General features: G+C 40.6%; 1 protein-coding gene and 1 long non-coding RNA gene across 5 annotated transcripts in view; both read right to left on the reverse strand.

The window, feature by feature from the left end:
- Positions 1-4602: 4602 nt before the first annotated feature.
- LOC111267782 (uncharacterized) overlaps positions 4603-21771 on the reverse strand; it is a 28543-nt gene continuing 11374 nt past the window's right edge. For all 4 annotated transcript variants that reach the window (XM_022846275.2, XM_022846278.2, XM_022846274.1 and 1 more), the window contains exons 3-6: positions 17137-17261; positions 16573-16795; positions 15922-16160; positions 4603-5362 (exon numbers count right to left, since the gene is read on the reverse strand). In XM_022846275.2, coding sequence (XP_022702010.1) covers positions 5273-5362; positions 15922-16160; positions 16573-16795; positions 17137-17261 — 677 coding nt within the window. In that variant the 3' untranslated portion in view covers positions 4603-5272. The remainder of the gene's footprint in view (positions 5363-15921; positions 16161-16572; positions 16796-17136; positions 17262-21771) is intronic.
- Positions 11434-13703, reverse strand: LOC111267784 (uncharacterized). Its single transcript, XR_002684818.2, has 2 exons — positions 11886-13703; positions 11434-11563 (listed from the first exon to the last, which is right to left on the reverse strand). It is a non-coding gene; the product is annotated as an uncharacterized LOC111267784 (long non-coding RNA).

Below are 21771 nucleotides of genomic sequence, written 5' to 3' on the forward strand. Positions count from 1 at the left end.
AAGTGAGCCCATATGTCCCATACCCTTTGCTCAGTTTTCCGCGATCCCTGTTTGCTGCAAGAAATGTCGAAAGTATAGGAACACCCCTACGTCTCAGTTCGTGATTTAGACCGTTATTGTACATAACGGGTGTTTTCACCAACCTTCGATACTTAATCTTCGATGCTTCGAATTAGAAAAAGCTAAACAATAAACAACTAGTCTTTATGACAAACCATGAATCTTCATACCTTCTACTAATGAAATGATGATGATGATGATGATGAAAAAAATGATAACACTCAATTATTATCTAGGTAGCCAACGGTCTGCTGTAACGAACGATTCTGGTAGCTAATGGTGCGCAAGTAAAAAAAACTATAATCGATCAGGTATTGTTCCCTGCTGCTTCAGGGTAAAGGCTATAAAACATGACAACTTAACATAGCATAAACATTAAAAGAGAGCTGATTCTACTAATAAAGGCAAGCACATAAGGGTTCAGTTGTAGTAGAAATTGCTTTTTCGTAAGATGTACATAGATAGTTCCACCTTTTTTTTTCCCATTAGAATTTCAGTGAGAGTCATGGACATGGATCTGTTCATTTTAGCGATGGTACATTAATTGTCATGAACCATTCTTGCCTTATTGGTCGATGTTCGTTGCTATTTCAGCAATCTGCCTGCGTCATATACGAACAGTATGTACTTACATCGAATTATATGTATGCAATATCATACACCATCGATACTATGTCAGTCGCTGGCATGTATAGTTTAAAGTTACAATTTTTCGTGAAGGAACTTAGATACGTTGTTTTGATTAAGACAGCTAGTTCTTCGAAGAGAATGAAAGTTATTGATACTTCCCTAGTGGACAGTAGCTCTGATTACACAACGAACAAAGTTAAATATGGCTACTCGAGATAAGTATAATTTTTTTTGTATCTGCAATAAGTAACCTCCGGCAGAACGGCGAGCTTCGTCTCTCTTGTTCGATATTTCTTGTTGTCGTTGGTCTTCTATAGGACTGGTTTTCGAACATTCGAATCGTTCGAAGGTATGGTCGACTATATACTTCAATTAACAACCAGACCTATTTACCTCGTATATTCATGGTAAACTGTTCCCATCATTTATGGCTGGTAAATGAGCATAAAAGTTGATGCTTTTCACGCGCACTGGACTTATGTTCATTATTCGGTCGAGGTTAGCCGGAGTTGATTTACGGCTCGTAAGATGAGCAAATTAGTGACGCCATAAATACAGTTAACTGGGAAGTCGACTGTTCATAATATAATAAACGAATTTTAGAGGGATCGTTATGTCTGCTCTAAGTAAGCCCAGTACATATGTGATAAAATAAAGTTTAATATATATTCTTAAATTGGGAGCATTTACCACCTGAGCGACGGATCAAGTTAACAACGATTTTAAAAAAATGCCCACTAAAGCGATACTAGGGTAAAAATTGCCACTTCGGACAATCGGCGGTTAGCCGCTTTCTTCTTCTCTACGGTTACGAAGGCTCTGACCCAAATCTACGTTTATGTCTTTGGTTCCGGTGGGAACGAAGCCGCTCTAGTTGATGGTCCAAGATAAAGAAGAGAAGGGGGCAAACAACCAAACGGGGCGATAAAGGTACGCTATTATTTATCGTTGTTATCTAAGAACAGTGACGGGTTGAACACGGCAATAGCGTTTACCTTAGATGTACGAAAGTCAAAGATGTTCAAGTCCGTGAGAGCAGCGAAAAGAAAGGAGCGTCTCTGGGAGCTCGACAATTACTATCAGCCCAATCGTCACAGAGCGCCATCCACCACAGAGGCAACGTATAGCAAGGAAGCCATCTTTATCTACATTTCTTTTCTGCTCATATTTCACCTATCTGATCCCGATGCGTCCTGTTCTTTTTATTGTCTAAATACAGCAGCTTTTAATAGAGCTTCTTCAAAGTCAGCTCAGAGAGTAAAGGGCGACGTAGTCTGCGGAAAGAACTAGGAATTACACTAGCTAGAGAAATATAGAAAACTCCGGCACCATACTGACAATTATAAAGAAACACAACGAGGTTAAATAAATCTAATATGAAAAATACATTTTTCATTGTTCCTCACAAAAGGTGTATTGAAGCATGGTATACGGCGATGGTTGAATCAGCACTTCTGCTTTTCCAGCCAGCGACCCAGCTGCACAAGCCACCAAGTCGATAAGTAAAACTTTGGGGCGAACCTGGCGGCGTTTCGATCATGCCATTTCAAATGTAAGCTACCTAGAACGTCATCTCTAGGCATAACCGAAAGCAAACGAAGAGAAGCTTATTGTAGTATGTTTCATTCCTTTTTATCCTAAATGGGTCTTGTATCTTCGTCTAGGGATTGCTGCGGGTGCGGTGGGGTGCTGACAGTACTGCTCTCTATATTTATGTGAAGGGTCTGGTCACCGCTCCCACCGTCGAACTCTTGTCACGCATTTCGACACCCACCAGCCCTCATTCATTTATATAAGTCTACAGCTGTTGGCCTACTGCACGGTTTTTGTTTGTTTTGTAAGCAGACTCTGAACCTACGTAAAGCTAGCAGGGGCCAACCATCTCTACTTGGCAGCGATTCACTATTTTCTCATATGCATGCGTCCCTTCTTTTGCATTCACTCTGCCTTTTCTTACCGTTAGCTATTCCGTTCGCTCGTTGTTATCGTTTCGTTATAGGTGTTGTTATTGAACGGGCAGAATACGTCTCTTAGGAATAACACTGGTCCTTTACCACAGCGTTGTCTAGTTTATCCTAACTTTCTAAGTATCGGCCGATTCCCAAACTTACAAGCATCGACGGGATGTCAAGCGCGGTCCCCACCTTCGCTTCGAATACCCCCGTGCTTACGTCATCCCTCTACAGGCAAACCGGCTCGTAACTGGGCACAGAGTGGTTAGTTATTGGCCACTAATCGAGTCGACAGGCGCTGAACGATCAAACGCATTCAAACGGTCAACGTCGCTAAAGTTGCTCACCGATTGGCGTCTACCGGTTGTTTAATTTTCGCGCCTGTCGCAGCGAGAGGCGGCGGAAGAATTATCGAGGGACGCGTTTGCAGCTGAAAGGAACTGTAGTGTACTTATTTTTACAGCAGTAACATCGCGTGGATAAGCATAAGGCGGCCTGATAAGCAACAAAACTCAGCGAAGCCATCCAGGCGGGAAGCGGTTCTCAGCCCTGAGCAGAAGGTTAGGTGTAAATTATATTGTAACCTCACTTAGATTCATCGGCGTTCTTCGATAGCATTATCGGGCATACAAAAGCACTGGAAAGGTACACTAGCTAACGGTGGAGGCACCCTCGACAAAACTGAAGCAGTTTACATGTTCGAAGAACGGCTAAAAGTTCCATATAGCTGTGCTTAGTAACTAAAGCTGGTGGCGCACCAGCCAAGAGTAGTTCCTTCCCATCATTCCATCTGAGATTTCCAGAATGATTACATGAATGATAAAGAACAGTGATGCTCTTATCCGTTTATACACTGGTATTTATTTAAAATATCACACGTGATAAATACCTAGATTATCGCCATCAAGGCACAGATTAGACGGTTCGAGCGATGATTTGAAAAATAATAATAATTGTTATTGTTTTCATAGGCAGTTTTGCTACTAGCATCGGCCCCAATATTATAGACTATTGTGTACTGTGATTTGATTATTAAAGGATGCCGGTACCAAAAAAGACATTTTTGCAAATGTGCTTGGTTACGTTACCAATAATGCTGACCCTATCTGCGGAGATAATTAAAATCAAGCGTCTATAAAGTAAAAGCATTCGAATGTACAGATCCAGTGTAAAACGTAATGTGCTGTTTTTCTAACTATTGAACATAAGGCTGTATCCCTTGCCTCAACCGCTCGTCGGTCAACAGTCGGCCATCATGGCCCATCAATTTTGATAGGGAAGACTAAACTAAATACGCAGATACACAACATACTGGCCAAGTTAACAGATGTAACCCTCTCTCTAAGTTCTTTTTCAGACACACGAACAGCTTCGGGCTAGGTTCCCCGGTATTACTTCTCGCAGTTCCCATGACTTCCTCCCGCTCCGACCGATTAAAGTAGAAGCACGGTTCTTCATCTGTCCTCCTGACTTTCAACAGACTCAAGCTTCTACTTTATCTGCAGTAACAGATAAGCTTCCAGAGTCCAGGAGTAGCATCCTTGTCGTCGTTTTTCGACAAACTCTAACATCCGTCAGAAAATAGCCAATACATCCGAAACGCCATTATCAACCACATGGGGCCTCTCCTAACTGCTTTCAATGACTGCCATCCCTAACGAGCATTGTTCCTTTTTTCATATCTGTCGTTTGTGCGATTTGGATGTTACCGTGCACATACTCTGACCTGCCACTCTTGTACTCGTCAAAGCGTAGTCGACTATGCTTGAAACGACTCGCCACCCGGCTTTCTTCCACCTTCTCGAGATAGCACTCTCCTCAAGAACATATTTACTTTCGGGGGTTACCGGGTCTGGGTTTCGCCATAGTGTGCGATACGAAGAGCGATGTTATGATCTAGGTTATAATAAACTATGCTATTTTGTTTAGAATATTTGTGCCAGAGAAAACAAATGGCGTATTCAAGGTTCGTTCATGGTTTGTCTTTTATTTCGATCTCCATTATATATATGGGTATGTGTTAATTAGGGACACCCCGCCGCATCAGACCTACACTAGACAAAAAGTACGCAGTTGTTGTTATTTACCACTAGAAGAGTTACTCAAAATAAATCTTTGGCAGAAAATGCTTAGTCAGTAGCTTTTTTCCTCCATTGGGTAACCCGGATCAAGATAAGTAACTATTATTGTGTGTAGATAGACATTTGTTAAGGCATAGCAACAGTAGGGCTCCTACTACTTGTGACGAGTTCCAATCGTAATGCGTACGCGTTAGAGAAATTATGGCTGTAAAATGTGTTGCTACGGGACACTGGTTCGTTGGGCGTCCTCATCGGATCATAACATACATCAAAATCACTGTATCTGTTCATTCATAACATGCCTTTATTACTTTTCTCCGTATTTCTCTGATAACGATTAACTTCAGATTACCACTAGAATGCACTTTTTTTAAATATTTTGAAAAATATCAATAATAATCGAAATCTTTTTCATTAAAATAGAGCTTGGATCGAGCCTCCCCGGATACCGTGCATTCTGGCGAATTCTCTCCGGCCAGATCGAAATATAACGATCATCAGTGTGTTCGGTAGCTGACTGATACGACGCGCTAGAACACTGATACGGCCTTACTCGGCAAGTGGAAAATACGTGTTTAAAAGATCCTTATAGGCTTTCACATCAACAGGAAGAAACAGGCAGAAAATGATGCGGTCCACCTGAAAGATAACAAAACCTGTTTATTTATGAGCAAATACTAAGAACTTATTTAATGAATGCGCTATGAAAAAAATTTTAACTTAATCTGGATTGGATGGCATGTGGCATACGTAACTAACTCTATAGTGACCGATTGGATTTGTGTCCTGCCAATTATATAAAAAGTTCTGACGAGCCATGCCTTAAATAGCCCTAGTTATTGGATGGTGAAGCGTAAATCAGGTTGATTCCGATAAAATAACTAGAAGAAGGCCAAGGCATTTATATTAAAATAGAAGCTTTCCATGGTATCTTCGAATGAAAATGTTATTACTGCACAAACAGGCTTTTCCTTTGCAAATTGAAGGTAAACAATGTCTATTTGATATACCTATCTGTTACATCGGAGGCATTACCTAGGGTACCATGAGAAGAGCTTTGTTAAACATAAAACTACATAAAATAACTATCGTTCGTTCTTGAAGCTCTATTGAATTAACTGAACGAGCTAAGACCTCCCATATTGTATATACTAACCTTGTTCCAAAGCTGAACGTTACATACAAATAATATTGATCAAATAAAATATAAAAGTGGCGGGGGGAAAAGGGCTCTCACAATATATTTCGACACAACGTATTAACATCACGTCAATATCAATGCGACCCTAGGTATTTGTTTGTTTTCCAAGCTGACAAGGTAATGATGAGTAAAGGCAGACTACGCAAAAGAATGAAGTGGAAAACAAAGGACGCTATTTGGCAGTTATCTGCGTAATTACATGTAGATTTAGCCTTAAACTTATCCTTGAACTCGCCAATGACCTTTGGTCTGGAACTGGAAGCTACCACGAAAATAGACAACCTGTAGTACTGACTGGTCATGGTCTCACTGGCCAGTATTGAATTTGTGAATGAAATTCACAACGAATAGCTTTGGCTATGCGAGCCTTTAAAATCTACGTGTGAATAAAACATCGGAACGTGCCTCTTACGATAAACTTACGCCATTTTGCAGTCATCGTCGAAGTATAGCCGTTTAAAGCGTCAACGTAACATTCAAATAAGATAAAAATCACACATGTTTTACATTTTTTACTTGCGTAAACGTAAATGCTATTATTCATTTCTGGTAATAACTTATATAAAATCCAATGGCGATTGTTTTAACAGCTGCTGGCAAAAAAGCTAACGGTTCGTATTTACTACATTAAAGCATTGTGATTAAGATTGATGCATGAGATTATTTGGCTGATTAATGGTGCTATAACATCATATAACAGATTTATTATTAATTTAATTTTTTTTTTTCGAAGTTATTCTGCAGCTCATACATTCGTTACAAGAACGAGTTTGTTAGCAAGCTTAGTAGCGCCCTCTATTACGAACCCAGCACAATATAGAATCTGAAAAAATCCGTGTGGCTAAAAAGACTGTGTATTTTGCGCTTTTTTTTTTCGTATAGAACAGTTAAAGGCTATGCGCCTTGAACCCTTTCATAAAAGCGGTTCATGGAGTCTCGAATCATTCGACCTTTTTAATATAATTCTGCTGTTTCCATATCGCAATAATCAACTCGTACAGGGTATACATATAAGCGTACTATTCATCTTCATCACAACTAGTTGCCCTGGGCTGAATTATAGACCTGCACACTTTCCTCCGCCAAAAATACTGCCACTATTTAACTATGCTAATTCCATTCCGATCAACCTGGATTCAGCACAAGGCAAATAGCAGCGTGATCGTAGTTTCTAGCTTTCAAACAAGTTTCGGACCCCTGCTTTCGTCAGTCCTCGATAAGTTTTGTTTTGAAACGTATATATGAGAGTGTAGGTCACACCAGCCAAGCCGCGTTTGCTATATTGCATGTGGCGACATTCGTCGCATCTGTACATTGTCTACCCCCCACTTATGCGACCTATCGATCGATGAGGCTGAGACCTAGATGCAGATAGGTCTTAGTTACGGGGGCATAGTTGCTATGTCATAGTTTTTTTTTACGCTCTCCCTCTTTCTGTTTCCTGCGATAGCGGGGGCTTATGGAAAATAACTCCTTAGCACACAAGCAAGACGGCCGTGACAGTCAGTTCGACCGCTACGTTCGCCAGTTCACTGCGTAGGCCTATCATTTGGTCCTTCTTCCTTATTGTTTTAGCCATCTGTCCGGGTTCAATCTTCCGCATTGACACCGCGAAGCAGCCGATCAAAGAGTTCGGGCGGCTGACCATTTGGTCTCGACACGGGCAGATGCATTAGAAATAGACAATAATTCGTGTGATTTACATACACGCAATATGCCTGGGAGTGTGGGCGGCTAATTTAACCTAAGTGAGGTATGGCTAGCAACAAAAATACTAGTGATCTCACCTAGGTTACGTAAGACAGTATGCTTGAATGTTGTAAAACGAACGACTGACAACTATTGATACAAATCGTACCTTGTCATCAGTAGAGTATGCGCTAGCCAATGCAAGCTACCAGCCGGCAGCAAAAGTGAGGCTGTATGAGAACTAGAAGAGCTATACTATTGTGAGCGTAAAATATTATAGAAAGAAAACTCTATTATTGTTATTATTATTATTATAAAGGTGATAATGATCTCCATTATTATCGACAAAATTACGCGTCAATACGGCAGAGGCGTGGGCACGATGGCTTGGGCGGCCTCTGCTTGAGGGGGTTCAGGGAGAGCTGGTTTATGTCCCCTTCCGCTCATGCCGAACATGCGTTTACAACAGAATGTTTGAAGTAATTTAAAATAAAATGTACAACACATAATAGTCTGAGAAATGTACTGGACTGTCGCTTGCATATATAGCCATTAACGAAAAAAGGTGTTTCTTCATAACGTGCGCAATTTACACATTCGAATGATTTTGCTTGCAGGTTGAATCCAGAAGCTCATACAGATTCGTCCTAAATTTTTTGATTGCAGTGAGTACATTCATGAAATGGGTATTTACAAAATTGCCTTTTTAAAACATAGGCAAACATTTGTGACCTGTTTGTGTCGGTGGCATACGATACCTCCGACACCATGGCTTATAACGATTCCTGTTTGAAATTTTAAGTTAGGCTGCTAACTTGAAAAATGGTTCGTGCAAGCTTTAAAATCAAGCATGGTGACGCTTGACTTTGTCAATGTTATAGTCGAAAAACATCTATACAATATATGCTATGGAAGCAATAGGAAGTACAGCGACCGCAGGACACCTCAGCGCTCTCGATACATAGAATTTTCAGAAGTGTCAAGGAAGTTACAGGCTGAAAGTACGATTTCTTGTCGGACTCAGTAAATCGTTTATGGTGTTCATAGTTTTCAAGAGTATATTTAGGTTACCGTCATCAAAGAGAAAATCTTGCCAATGTCCCCTTTTTGTCACGTATGTCAAATAGCGGTATTAACAAAGCAAAATCAAATAGGTGCCAGAAGAACTCGATGATTTACCTCGCCGCCGCTGGCAAGTCCGAGCCACTGTCATCGTCAACAGCAGTATCTCAGTTATCGAGACTGAAGCTTGCCCTACATTTCGCCCCGATATTAGACAAGATAGGTCAACCACTACGAGGCAAGTTTCTGACGGGCGGCCACCCGCTGAACGCTTACTGATAGGAGAAATGGATAAATTGTTCAATAAGGTGCATAGCTGAAATATGGCGAGATAGCGTAGCGGCTGATGGAAACGATCAAATCGGTGAAAATCTATCCTCAGTTCCAACCGTTTCCTATCGGCTCGATTTGTTTGCCCTCCCTCCGCCACTGTCGATAGCCGATACAGTAACACATTTTAAAGCGAAATAACGTATAGTAGAACCGTTACTAACTCAATAACAGAATTGCACACATGTATACCTGTGTATATATTCAGCACGCACCTGTATTTATGCCTCTCTTTTGTCTGACTGTCAGCACGGCGTTGATAAATGACAGTATCTCACTACGATTATGCTAACATATGAAACTGTGATTGTATGCAAAAACACAAACAGTTCACGAAGAAAGAAGGTACTATGTATAGAAAGCTTTGGCGTCTGAACGGCGAAATTAACAGTAGATTTGTATTTTATGAAATAATAGGCTTCGGCAAAAACAAAAGCAGCAGGAGTGAACTATTACTATCAGTTGTCACTTTAAAAACAAAGACTATAGTATACACATATAATTTTTAAACTCGCAGACGCCTTGATCAACATCTTCGATCAATACAGATTTGCATGAAATATAGGGAGCTTAATGTATTAGAAGTTCGCTATAGAAATCAAGAGCCAGTAAATGTTGTTTAGGTTCTACTAGTCAGTTAAAAAGAGTCTGTATAGATTTGCTTCTTTGTCTTTCAAAGCAGTTATCATTGGTGCCACCTTTCGGCCACTGCAATGCCGGTACCAGCTGCAGTAACGGCTAAAGCCTAAGGAACATCACCTGTAAGTCTCTATGTTTCTTGTGCTATCATAATGCAGGCATCTGTCGCAGACCAGCCCCAGAAACCAAAAGAGCGCTAAATCCAGCGTTACTTTCGCCGCGTGAATAAGGCTCAGCAATAGCAATTCCCGCATTGCTTCCTCTCCAATAGCAGCAGCGGCTACTTCGTAATCCTGAAAGTGTATTCTAGACAGGAGAAGAGCGGTTAGCGGGAGACTGGGCACCAGTCAGTACCGGGGCTATTTGTTAACGTCACGCCATAGTTTACGCGTTTCTGGACTTTTACACCATCATCAGTCTTTGAACGTTATCAAGCTGCGGCATAAACCGCACAATGTAAGCGAAATTCTGATCTTGTTTTACTAATCCTTTCTCCTTAGTTTATGTCGAACGCAATAAAGGCTTGTCTAATAGTGATAATAGCGATATAGTCGCAGGCTGGCTGAATGCAAGTAAAGACGAAAATAACTATAGCAATAACAATCCATACGTCCACGTGGGCCAGAGCCCTAGGCTCACTGTCATTCTTCAAGCTAATGACAATCTGCTCTTGCTGGTAGAAACGGCCGCTTCAACTGAGTTTGTAACGAGACCCACCGAAAACAAGAGCCAACGGACAGAAGCAACAAATAACAACAACTATATACTTTTTGTTAAGCTGAGTTTAAGTAGTTATCATTATAAAAACACACACGAAATTAAGCATTTCGGCACTTAGAAGGTGATTAAAGCGTTGTTATTTATTCGGTATTTCATGCATGGCAGGCCAATACTGCTGACTCGGTAGCCCCAGCCTTTTAAATCTGCTGAAACTCTGTCGACTAGGTATGTCGGGCAGGCCCAGTTAACATCCTTACTTAGTTGGTGACAGACCCAATGACCTCTAGGCTACAGTTCGATAAGTGTTCGAACGTTAATATTTTGGCCGAGAGCTGGTGGTAGACTTTAATACCACTGACAGTATTCCTTAGATGACGATTCTACCTCAACCCAAATACGGTCCTCTTGTACACAATAGTCCTATGAACGATGATCTATAACGTGAGTAGCCATGTAGATACGGTCATCAAATGCTCCGATATGTTGGATCGGTAAAACACATGGAATTAGTGAAAATCGAGTATAAATAGGCTTAAGCCACAAAGGCACTCTATGGGGTATACAAAAATATATAAATGAAGGCGAATATCACATAAATACATAGTAGTTTATCCGAATCCCAAAACGTCAAGTTAATCCTCACTGGGGTGATGTCCAGCCAACTACGAAAAGTAGCATTAAAGATAAATCTTGGCAAACGGCTTAATGAACAATACTACGTGGTAGTTCTGCTTGCTGATGGGTCGAAGAATCCTCCGCACACAGTTACAGAAGTTGGTCGGCAACATCCTCAACTAGCACTCAAAAAGCGGCTTTTTGTAACGGATTACATCGCTACCATTGCTCACCTTCCTCGACTGGAGTCCTTGCACTTACAAGCTCAATAAAATTTAGAAAGGCCATAACAGTCAGCTATGTTTAACTGTAAATTCGAGTAGAAAGCATATACGTCACATCACTTTCGGCAGTGAGCCCGCGAAAAAATCACGAAGATATAATTGAAATGTAGATGATCGCAGATTACGTTAGAATCAACTTTGTCTAGCGTTATGTTTAGAAATAAAAGAAATTAACCGCAACGCTACTATTTATTTCTATTAAACTGTTCAGAATAACAATGTTATACAATGAAAATTTAACGTTTCTCCAAATAGAGCGCGATCACAGGTCTCTCTTCGTAGACGCCCACTTGATTATGCCTATAAATAATATCAGGTTTATAATGGTTTATATAAAAAGAAATATAGAATTAAACTATATATAATTTTATATTTGTTTATAAATAGTATAAGATTTATTCGCTTTTTCGACCATAGTTTACTGCATTCATTTAGCTAACATGAACGGCAATAAGCCTTTATAACATTCATATGCACGTTTTTCTTAGTAAGCATTTGCCCCATATAAATCGCCTCATCCCAGTTGTCTTGCTCTCCGTAAATTGTAGCAAGTTCATGGATAATTGCATTGATATTGACAAACAGATCTAGTTGCTAGAGGCTATTTGGTTTAGACACTAACCTTGGTGGAAAGCATGTTGCCGACGCATAGGATCAACCTTACACAAATATGTCGCAATCGATATGTGAGGTAAGGAACCTACCATTGAAGCTAGGCAATGTGATTAATCCGCCCGGACCCATACACAAGTCCTAAGTCTAAAGTCTATTAGGGATCTGTGAGATCCTTTGCCATATCCTGTTAATGTGGTTGAGAGGTCATCCATAAGTTTCGGTAACCGATGATGTGCTAGACAGTAAGTACTCGCTTTCTCTCGTGATACCGTCAGTACTTCGAGAAATATATCTAAATACTGAGAAGAAAGGAACGGCAGACGCCTTTTGTTGGTAGCGGTCACCTCTTTCTTATTCCGCTCCCTCTCGATACCCTTTCCCCAATGGACACGATTGATTAGAGTCTACGTTGGCAATCTCTATATATCTTCGCGTTGATATATGAAATGTGCCGACGAAAGGAGAGCTCGAGATGTATATATTCACCGAATATATAATTAAGATGTATATCATATGTACAAAACAAAACAGTTCTAAGTCTACCTGGGTACCGCGAGTTATAGCCTGCCACATACCATCATCGACGATTCATTGCTTTTTTTTTTTAATCTGGAATTTAGAATTTTCTGAGACTGGGTGTATTCCTTAGAAGTCAGCTGACTGAGCGTTCCAGTTACGCTGGTAAACTCTAATGTAGGACGCTTTGACAACACAAGTCCACGGCTTACTCTCAAATGGTTAGGTAAGCGAACCGTTCGAACACCGGGAGACCTCAAGCGGCGAGAACCGTCACGTACGACAGTTGTGAAATAGGGATTTGTATTGAAAACACCCTCCACGCCGCCAGGTACTTCCGTGTCGTGAAGACAACGGAATGGCTGACTACACTTTGTACCGTATCGTTTTCAGTGTATACTTAATTCATCTTTAAGAATTAAACTATAATACTGCATATCGATGTAGTATGGTTCTTGGGCTTCAAATGTCGTCCTTAACAACAAATCGAATGACAAAACGTAAACAGCAAGATTTCGCTATTAATACAACTATGCATATATTTTCGGCGTCTTGATATAAAACACTGTGTGCTAGCTATTATCGCTCCTTAAATATTAGACTTCAGGAACTACCGTGCTTCACTCGCGTCGTCCGTTTCGCTCGCGACGAAATCCTATCCAGTGATATCTACTAATAGAACGTTTCAATAACCGGCTGGGTCACCGAAGGGCCATACGGCATGAAGGTCATAAGGCTCACGTGAAGTGACCTTCATGACAACCTGCCATGGCCGCACGATCAATACCATTTACGTTGGCCAATAGCGGTAAAAGGGGACATATCGTAGCAGCGGTTGTGATAGCCTACACTGAGAATGCCGCCGAGTAGACGGCAACCGTTAAGAGAGCATAACGAGCTAGTATTTTTGTGAAAACATGTCGCAGCGGGTGAAAGCGAATCGCGAGAGTAGGCTCAGTCTCGTGGCCAACTCGGTCGATCTAGTAGGCCGACTTGCGCCGTCAAATTAACGTCCGTTCGGTAAATTCCTGATTGTGGGACTTTAACAGCCCCAGCCGAATTCGAACGCTAACCGCTCTGCGAGATCTGAATTACGAATTTAGATCAAGAAAAAGATCGACAAAGATCGTGGCCCAAAGCTGACTCAGTCGGAACTTAATAAAATTCATATTCACATCTGTAATTGAATCCTAGATAACTGCCCACTTATCTGTGATTGTGACTGTCACAACTTCTAGAAACCTACTTAACTTAACTAATCAAAAAGCTATATACTTGTTTAGCTTCGAACAGCTTAACGAGTGCTTAGTAGACGAGGTCATATAGAAAATAGATACGTACTAAGTATTATGATGCCAAAACGGCTTTAAGAAATGCATATTCCATGTTGGGAACAGAGAAAAATGCTGTTATTTCATGGAAAAATTATAGAGTACGTTAAGTTTAGCGGAATCGAGGTGTACGTATAACTTGATGTAAGAGTTGACACTATCTTGTACCTGTACGCCCTTTAACTTGGATACTGACTCATGAACATAGAAATGATACAGGCTATAAGCAACGCCCACGTCTCACTACGTACACGAAATCGGTCAGGTATTAATAATATAAATAACGAATAAAAGTAATTTATGGTAACATTTAGTGCTAAGCAGAGGAGATCAAGTGGCGAAGCGTATCAGCTTGCAAAAATTACTCTTCTGAATCAGCTAATCTATTCTTTGCTTAAGGTCTGCCGACATCTACGAATACTGGAGCCTAAGGGATTACGTTGCTCAATCTGCTATCTGTTCCAAGCCGTAGTTAACCCGCCTACATGACCCAGGGCACCAGTTTTCCGACATGGAACGAATCACATCAACTGCCGGTTTGTACCCGCCATCATGGACGTTATATGAATTGATTTAAATGTGGATCGTGGCATAAAATTGCGAAAGAATTTTCAGTGGAAATATGCTCTCATCGGGAAGCACTTTTTCCATAAGGATCCCGCGTTTCAAAGAACTGCTATTTGTCACTCGACTAACTGCGTTTTTACCATTCAGTTCCTAAAGTGGGCTTCCGCGTACGCGTTCGTCACGCCAGGGCAAATGGATGATATTTTTTCAACGAGATGGGAACGGAAAAATATTGAAGAGCTGCTTGAAGAGAGACGTTCATCAGGCGCTAGACAAGGAATACACCTATTCAAACGTCATCGACAGAGTCGTGTCGGGAGAATACGGTTGTTTTTGATGACAGAGAGGCATAAGAAGACTTGTCGAAATATAAATTAGACCCGTTTTGCACATATTTGCCGAAAAACTCTTAGCATTTTAATGAAAGATCTTTACGGCAATAACTAATCTGAATGAATATTCCGACAGCAACTCGACCGGCGAAACACCTGCGTGATCATATGCGATTTTAATTTAATCGTGTATTGTAAACGATCATTTAGTTGACGTTTTTTGGAAATTGTGACTCTTAAATAAACGACTACACTGTCGAGGCAGATAAAAAAAACTATAGCTTCCTGAAGCCTTGGTTTACATAATGTGGGTTTGTTACTTCTGACGAAGCGTGACAGGTTCCTGGCAAAGCAGAACAAGTAGATTTGAATTTGACAAAAGCAGCCAATAGTTTAAGTGCGCAGACCCAGACGCTGGCTGGGAGTTACAAAACTTTCTATTGTTACCGTCGGCGACCCCAATAATTCTGGACAAAATTCATATAAAATGCCATTTAAACAAGCCCTGTAAGCTATTAGGAAATCGATACGATCAATGGAATTAATAAAGAACGTAATTAGTATGTTGATGGTATCGGTGATAGATGCATGCCTACCAGGTACGCGGACAGCTCCAGGGCGAACCGAACAACGTGCAACAATCAAACTGCATTATTTGTATTCATAACTACGGATCCTGCTAAACCCCTAACCCGATGAACTTGCAAGGCCCAAAGCTAATTCGACATTGTACCTCAGCAAATTACAGGGTAAGGATGAACCTAGTTATTTTTTTATACTTTCAAGATGACGAGGCTAAAGCAACAATTTTTTTTTGCCCAATTCTGACAAGCATCGACACATGGGAATGAGATTTGATGCCGTCATCAAATAAGCGAACTTCGTATCTTCGATCACCGTGCCAGCGATGCATGAGTCCCTTGGAAGACTCGAAATTGCAAGCCACAAAACAGATAGTAGAGACTGCAGGTGGTGCCGTGATTTGCTGATACACAAATTGTTTGTGAATAGATAATGACTATGAAGCCACTGGCCGATATGCCATCGTGTTATGAAGCACATAAAAGCACAGAAAAGAAGTTCGCCTTATGTTGAACGCTGACTTTCCCGCTGAGAGGTCCACACCAATAATCTCGGTAGGCATTCGTTTAATATGTATTAAAAAGTAATCTCAATGTTGAGCAACGTAGATTCCGGAGATTCAAAGCACCATCTCATTATCTCGATGAATCACATCGCAAACCTACGCCGGTACTTATCAATCCACTGTAATTAGCAATTATATTGCTTCACTTACCTGTGTGGCATTCTCGTCTCTTTCAAGCCACTCTCGAATTGTGGATAATGCCACGTGGGCAGCATTTTTATTCGGATAGCCGTATACGCCAGTTGAAACACACGGGAAAGCAATGTGACGTATTCGATTCGCTTTAGCCGTCTCCAGACAGATAAGATAACACCGATGAAGCTTAGCTTCGTTTTCACCGATCGGGCCAACTGTATGGATTATATATTTGGCCGGAAGTTTATAACCGCCTATTTGCAGCCAAATAAGGGAAGCAAGAGCCTTATAACAATCTCACGATACGACCATTCTTACTTAATAGTTCCTCATAAATCAGACGGACTAAGCCTCAATTATTTGTGAGAGACTGCGGAAACTTTTAAAATAACGACATATATATATGTTGCTAATCATTACAGGGTTTGTAAATATTAGCTATGATTTGATGCGTTTTGTTCAACAAGTATTTGTACTGAAATAAACCGTTTATCCTATCATAAATTAGCGCAAACCCAGAATCATCTCAAAATTCTGTACAGAATGATTAATAATGATAGTAATAATTTACCTTTTAGATGTCTTTTTGAATAGTTAAAAAGAATAGTTTGAAAAATAAAAGATTGAGTCACCGTTTTTAATTGTCCAAGTTCACGCTGTTCTAACCTGTAACCTTAGCATCCCCGGTATCGCATCCGTTCAGAGTGGCACACTCTTCAATGAGCTGAGGTCCGGCGGCTCGATGAATCGCCCCATCTACTCCCCCACCGCCCATCAGCCGATTGTTGGCCGCATTTACGATAGCATCGATTTCAAGGGTTGTAATATCACCCTCGAAAATGCAGATTTTTCGATTCAGTTCTGGCTTTACTGGCCATTTTGTTTCCACCTGTTACATAATGAAATTGGATTCCGACGTTATTCGTAGAAACAGACTAAATCGATCTTTTTTTCATAACCTTTAAGCTTAAAGTCGACGCTGTTTCTAAAACGACCTAGGCATTAATGCAACATCCTGCGTGAAGACTGTTCACGAAATCACTGAAATCGGCACCCCACAAAATAATTTCATTAAATTAGTTAAATGTTTGAACCGTAAACCTGAATATGGAAAACCTGACCACTCCCAGTTCTAGGCGTAAATCGAACCACATAATTCGAAATAAGAATAAGAAAATTGTTTTGAAAGGGACTTGTATTCTTAGCAACAGCGCCTTCCAGTATCGCTACCTTTTTAGTGCAGTCCTTTAGACGCCCATAAGTGGGCCAGTCCATTAGGTCTTCCAACACAGCGAATTTCTTTCCACATTTATAATGCTGCCGTCGCTCGTCCAAAGTCATATTTAGGTACTTTTCTGAAATAAACAAGTGCAACAAATTAAAGAAAAAATTGCGAACTAACTAAAATGTATTATATGGCCCTCATGCCGTAAAGGTTCGAAACGCTAGGCCATGCGGTTGTTTCTTTATTCGAACATAAGATGCGGTTTTGTGGATTACATTTAACTAGTAATATTAAAAATGATAAATCTAGTTCTGCAGATTGAGTCCTTTGCAAAGTACTCAGTCAAAAAAGACTTCCTATCATTAAAACCCATGCTTATCGCAGCGATCAAAATTTCTGAAGGCTAAAAGCAAAAAGCTTCCATACACTACCAAACTTTATTTACAGTTCCATGCGAAAGTTTGTGCTATAAAATAGTAGAATTTTTCTTGCTAAACTCGTTGCAGTTTGCGAAAAAAAGACGTTGGAATAACCTATAACGAATCAAACGTAAACTATCTTAAGGACCGAGTACCACGTATAGAAGAAGTCTATTATATCAGCAAATAATACAACATCCAATATATCGTATATTTAGTTGTCCCTCAACTTATTTTACCTGTTATTTGACTTTTCCCTGTTATGTGATACGATATGGTGTTGTCGATCATTCAACTGGAAAGGCTTCATTTCGTTGATGATATAGCTACTATCAACCTTAAGTTGCCCATCAAGTCTAGTGTTATAATGCATTGCTAATTGCACAGTTTGCTATATGTCTATTGTTCAATCGCTGATATCTGCTATCATTTTTCCCATCATTCTTTGGCGTATCCTCTGCTTTCGGTTTAATTATTCCGACGAACTTCCCCTAGAATTCGAATCGTGCCGCGGAGCGTCTTGTTCTTTACTGCCATCGGATCATTTACGACATCATTATTTGCAGCGTTTGGTTCCGAACCTATGAAGTGACCCTCATCAGGTTCGTTTAAGGGTCCCTGCACTACATGGCGTTTCTATTCCAATAGCTAACGCACTAACTGTACAGTGACAAGTTGAGCTTTACTGTCTGTCCATAAAAGTAGGATCAGCGCCAAACGCGTGGGAACCAGCGGTGGGAGCTTATTGGATCAGGAAACATCGTGTTTTTAATGCGGACACGTTTTGCGTCGCCTTCGTAACCTCTCGTTCTGCTCGGGCTCATTCGCTGTCATTATTGATGCGAGGCGTAACTATCTTTATGCAGCTCTACGCGAAGGTCCCTACTTATCTCGGTTCGCTCTAGGGGGTAACTTAGTGTGGACTCAGCCTGACCAGCTGCTCCTTCCATTTCCAAAGTATCGTTGACCTTTTCTGCCTTATCCGATGACATGCACGTAGATACACGCACACACTTTGCTACTGGTGGTTAACCCTAGGCAAAGGGGGATTCTGTGACCTGCAACGTGGGAGCATCGCCCAAGACTTCCTCCGCCTGTCTGTCTGTCTGTCTGTTTTTCGTTCAACTACTGAACCAGCAGCGATAAAAAACGCTGCGATAACTGCGCTTCGTTTTGCGCTCGAAAAATAGCAGCATTTAGTGAGTATGCCTGGGAGGCACCTTTCGTAATGAACGTAAGGTCCCGTCCACTATTGCAAAGACTGAAGAGAACGTAACCAGGTTACTTACCAGATCGATTACACGAAGGACGGATCGAGAAGCCCCTAAAAAGGTAATCTGCTAGAAAATACCTAGCTGGAAGATTACGGGGAGAGTGCGACCGGCGTTACGAAACGGTCTTGAAAAAGCGCTGTAACAACAGGGTAATATTCAAATTAACTGAGGCATGTCCTAAGTGTTACCCCGAAATCACTGCTGCTTGCAGTCTGAGCACTAGATCTATGTTGCTCGTTTCGTAGCAGTCCTTTCCATAATACGTATATTAAATAGAGCAGTATAGAACATGGTACAAATCTTTCCACAAGTATCGAGCTATTCAGCATTAGACATTAGATCGTTTAATATGAAACGTGACAGACTTTAGTCTCATATTTTAAGACAACACTACATTATAACAGTGGGACATGTTCAAATACCTTTTTTGGTATTCGAGCTGCACTTGTATTACTTAAAATCTGTGTCTCGTCGTTCTGTATTTTAATGAATTGTAGTGAACCATGGAAGATCGCGACATTCGAACGGGTCGCGAATATGAGTTGAACTACAATAGCAGCAACAGTTCGCTGCAAGCCGTCAATATAAGCACTGTGAACCGTGGGGTTAAAGAAACTTCAAAACGACCTCGAAAATGAGTCTCATCCAAGGATCCCGGTAGAGGTTACGTGCAACGATTTTAGAGCTCTAGTGGAAGCTGACCCATTTCAAAGAGCACGTGTGTTGGCACCCAGGTTTGTTGTATATAATAATGCTATGATTGTTCACCTTGGTCAAACGATTAGTCTGCTACAAGAGAATCCGGCGGACTTTAAAACTAAATAACTGTTGGATTACATGCCGCTAGCAGTCGTCGAAATCTACCTAGCAAATACTGCAACTTTCTAAAAAGTTGTAAATGGAAACCGGTTCAATCTAATCCAACAAAATTAATTCAAAAGAAAAACATCCTTTATTCACGGAAACGTTTTTATTCATCGAAATCTGTAGAGCCGCCAGAATTCATAAAAGATAGGTGAAGACATTCGAGACCTTAAGTTAAAGCACGGTACGTGAATGACGCCGACGTTTCAAGAACGGAAATCAGAGTGTCGAAGATCAGCAAGAAGGTCATCAGATGTAGGGATCCGGACGACAAGGACTTCTTATAAAAACAGAATTCAGAGTCTAAGGGCTCTCTCCGCAAGAACTGACATTTTATATATGATCTGTTACAGAATTATAGCTTAAATGCGAAAACTAAAAAAGACTGGTCCCCATAAATTGAATTTCTATTTGCGGAGCTGGCATCAACAAAAACCCGCCTAAAGCATACGCTCACCATTGACAAAAAAGGTTCGATCTTTATTACAAGCCGGAGCGGAGCCACGGAAGATGACAACATCTTCCTGAATATAAATTGGGTTCGGTGGCGATGTCGAGTAGGTTTATACCTTACAATAGACATTAGGGGCATTTTTGGAATAAGATAATCGCCGAAAATAAAACAATCAATGCAGCCCCTTATTTTGAGTTCCTTAAAAGGAGTACGGCAATCGAAAGCAAGCAGCGTAGTTATTTGACAACCCTACACCTCAGTGGCAAGTTTTAGTTGCTTTTTGCAAAGGGCTATGGAACGTTAGCCCTGAGCTGATTCATTCGTGTAAGTACAGGGCTTTTCGACTAGGACGACTTGTGGCCAAGTACATTTCATTATCATTTCGTCAAGAAGCATAGGAGTCAAATAGGAGTATTACACATGCGAAGGCGAATAATAGCTGTCCAGAAGCTGCCAAAGCGCTGGGACAAGTTTAATACATAGAGCCGGGTATCCCCAGGATTTATAAAAAATAAAAAACCATTCTAATCACTTTGTTTTCAAAACTTGCTATATTCCCTTCAAAGAGTCTAACAATAATAGAAATTGATTAAAAAAGCAAATAGGTGTCTCATAATTTAAGCAGAAATCCCAAACTGAGACGTAGAGACGCTTGCTTCTACGCTATAACGGCGAGCCTTACATGCACCGAATGATGATTTCGATGAAAAATGAATGAGGCCAATGGATCGATTCTATTCAACAGGCAGAACATTGGCCTAAAACAACTATATTGCTGTTTTAGTTTTCCGTATATTGCAGGTGTGATTCGTCTAGGTAGGGTCTGGTTTATCGATAACGGCTAGACAGTGCTGCAAAACTGATGACTTGAAGTGTCATTTATCATACATATACAAAAAAAAAATAACACAGATCTTACTCCTTCAATACATTTACTCAATACACAGGCTACCATACTAACGGCAGAAAATGATAAATCACTTTGATCGAAAATTTTAAAAGGATCAAGCGACGTTTTATAGACCACAAGCAGATTTTCAATATCCCAACTCGTTCGGCTGCTGACCACTCGGTCACTTGGATACATCCTAAGATAGGGTATTACATAACTTAGAATCGCAGTACCTAATAATAAAAGTTCACACTACATTAACGTCTGAATTATTTTTAAGTTGTGCTGTAGTGGCCTGAATGCTTAGTAAACTCGAGTCGCCGTTGCCAAACATAGCGTGTATTGAGGCAGCTTGATTGGTTTAATCTAAGCCAAGTATTTTGTGCTTCGCACGGCCTATGTCCTTACAGCGAAACAAAAAAGAAAAAGTATAATCTATCATGTAAGTACTATTTTTTAAAACAATAAAATATGCCACAAGATGATCATGAGAATAATTAGAATCAAGAGCAAAGATATTGTCCTCTACAGGCGTTCTCCGAGTGTGCGCCAACTATGCAAGTCGTGAATAGCAAAAAAAGCTTTTTTTGTTGAACAACTTTCTTTAAAATCGTCAAAAGTCAAAAAATCACATGGTAAAAACAAACAAAATACAGAAAATAACAGAACTCCTCTTCGTGTACAAAAGCTAGTCAATGTATCTGCTTTGCCTTGCTATAGAGCTCCATTGAATGGAT

Source organism: Varroa jacobsoni, unplaced genomic scaffold (genome assembly GCF_002532875.2).
Source record: "Varroa jacobsoni isolate VJ856 unplaced genomic scaffold, vjacob_1.0 scaffold_1221, whole genome shotgun sequence".
NCBI classification, from domain to species: Eukaryota; Metazoa; Arthropoda; class Arachnida; order Mesostigmata; family Varroidae; genus Varroa; species Varroa jacobsoni.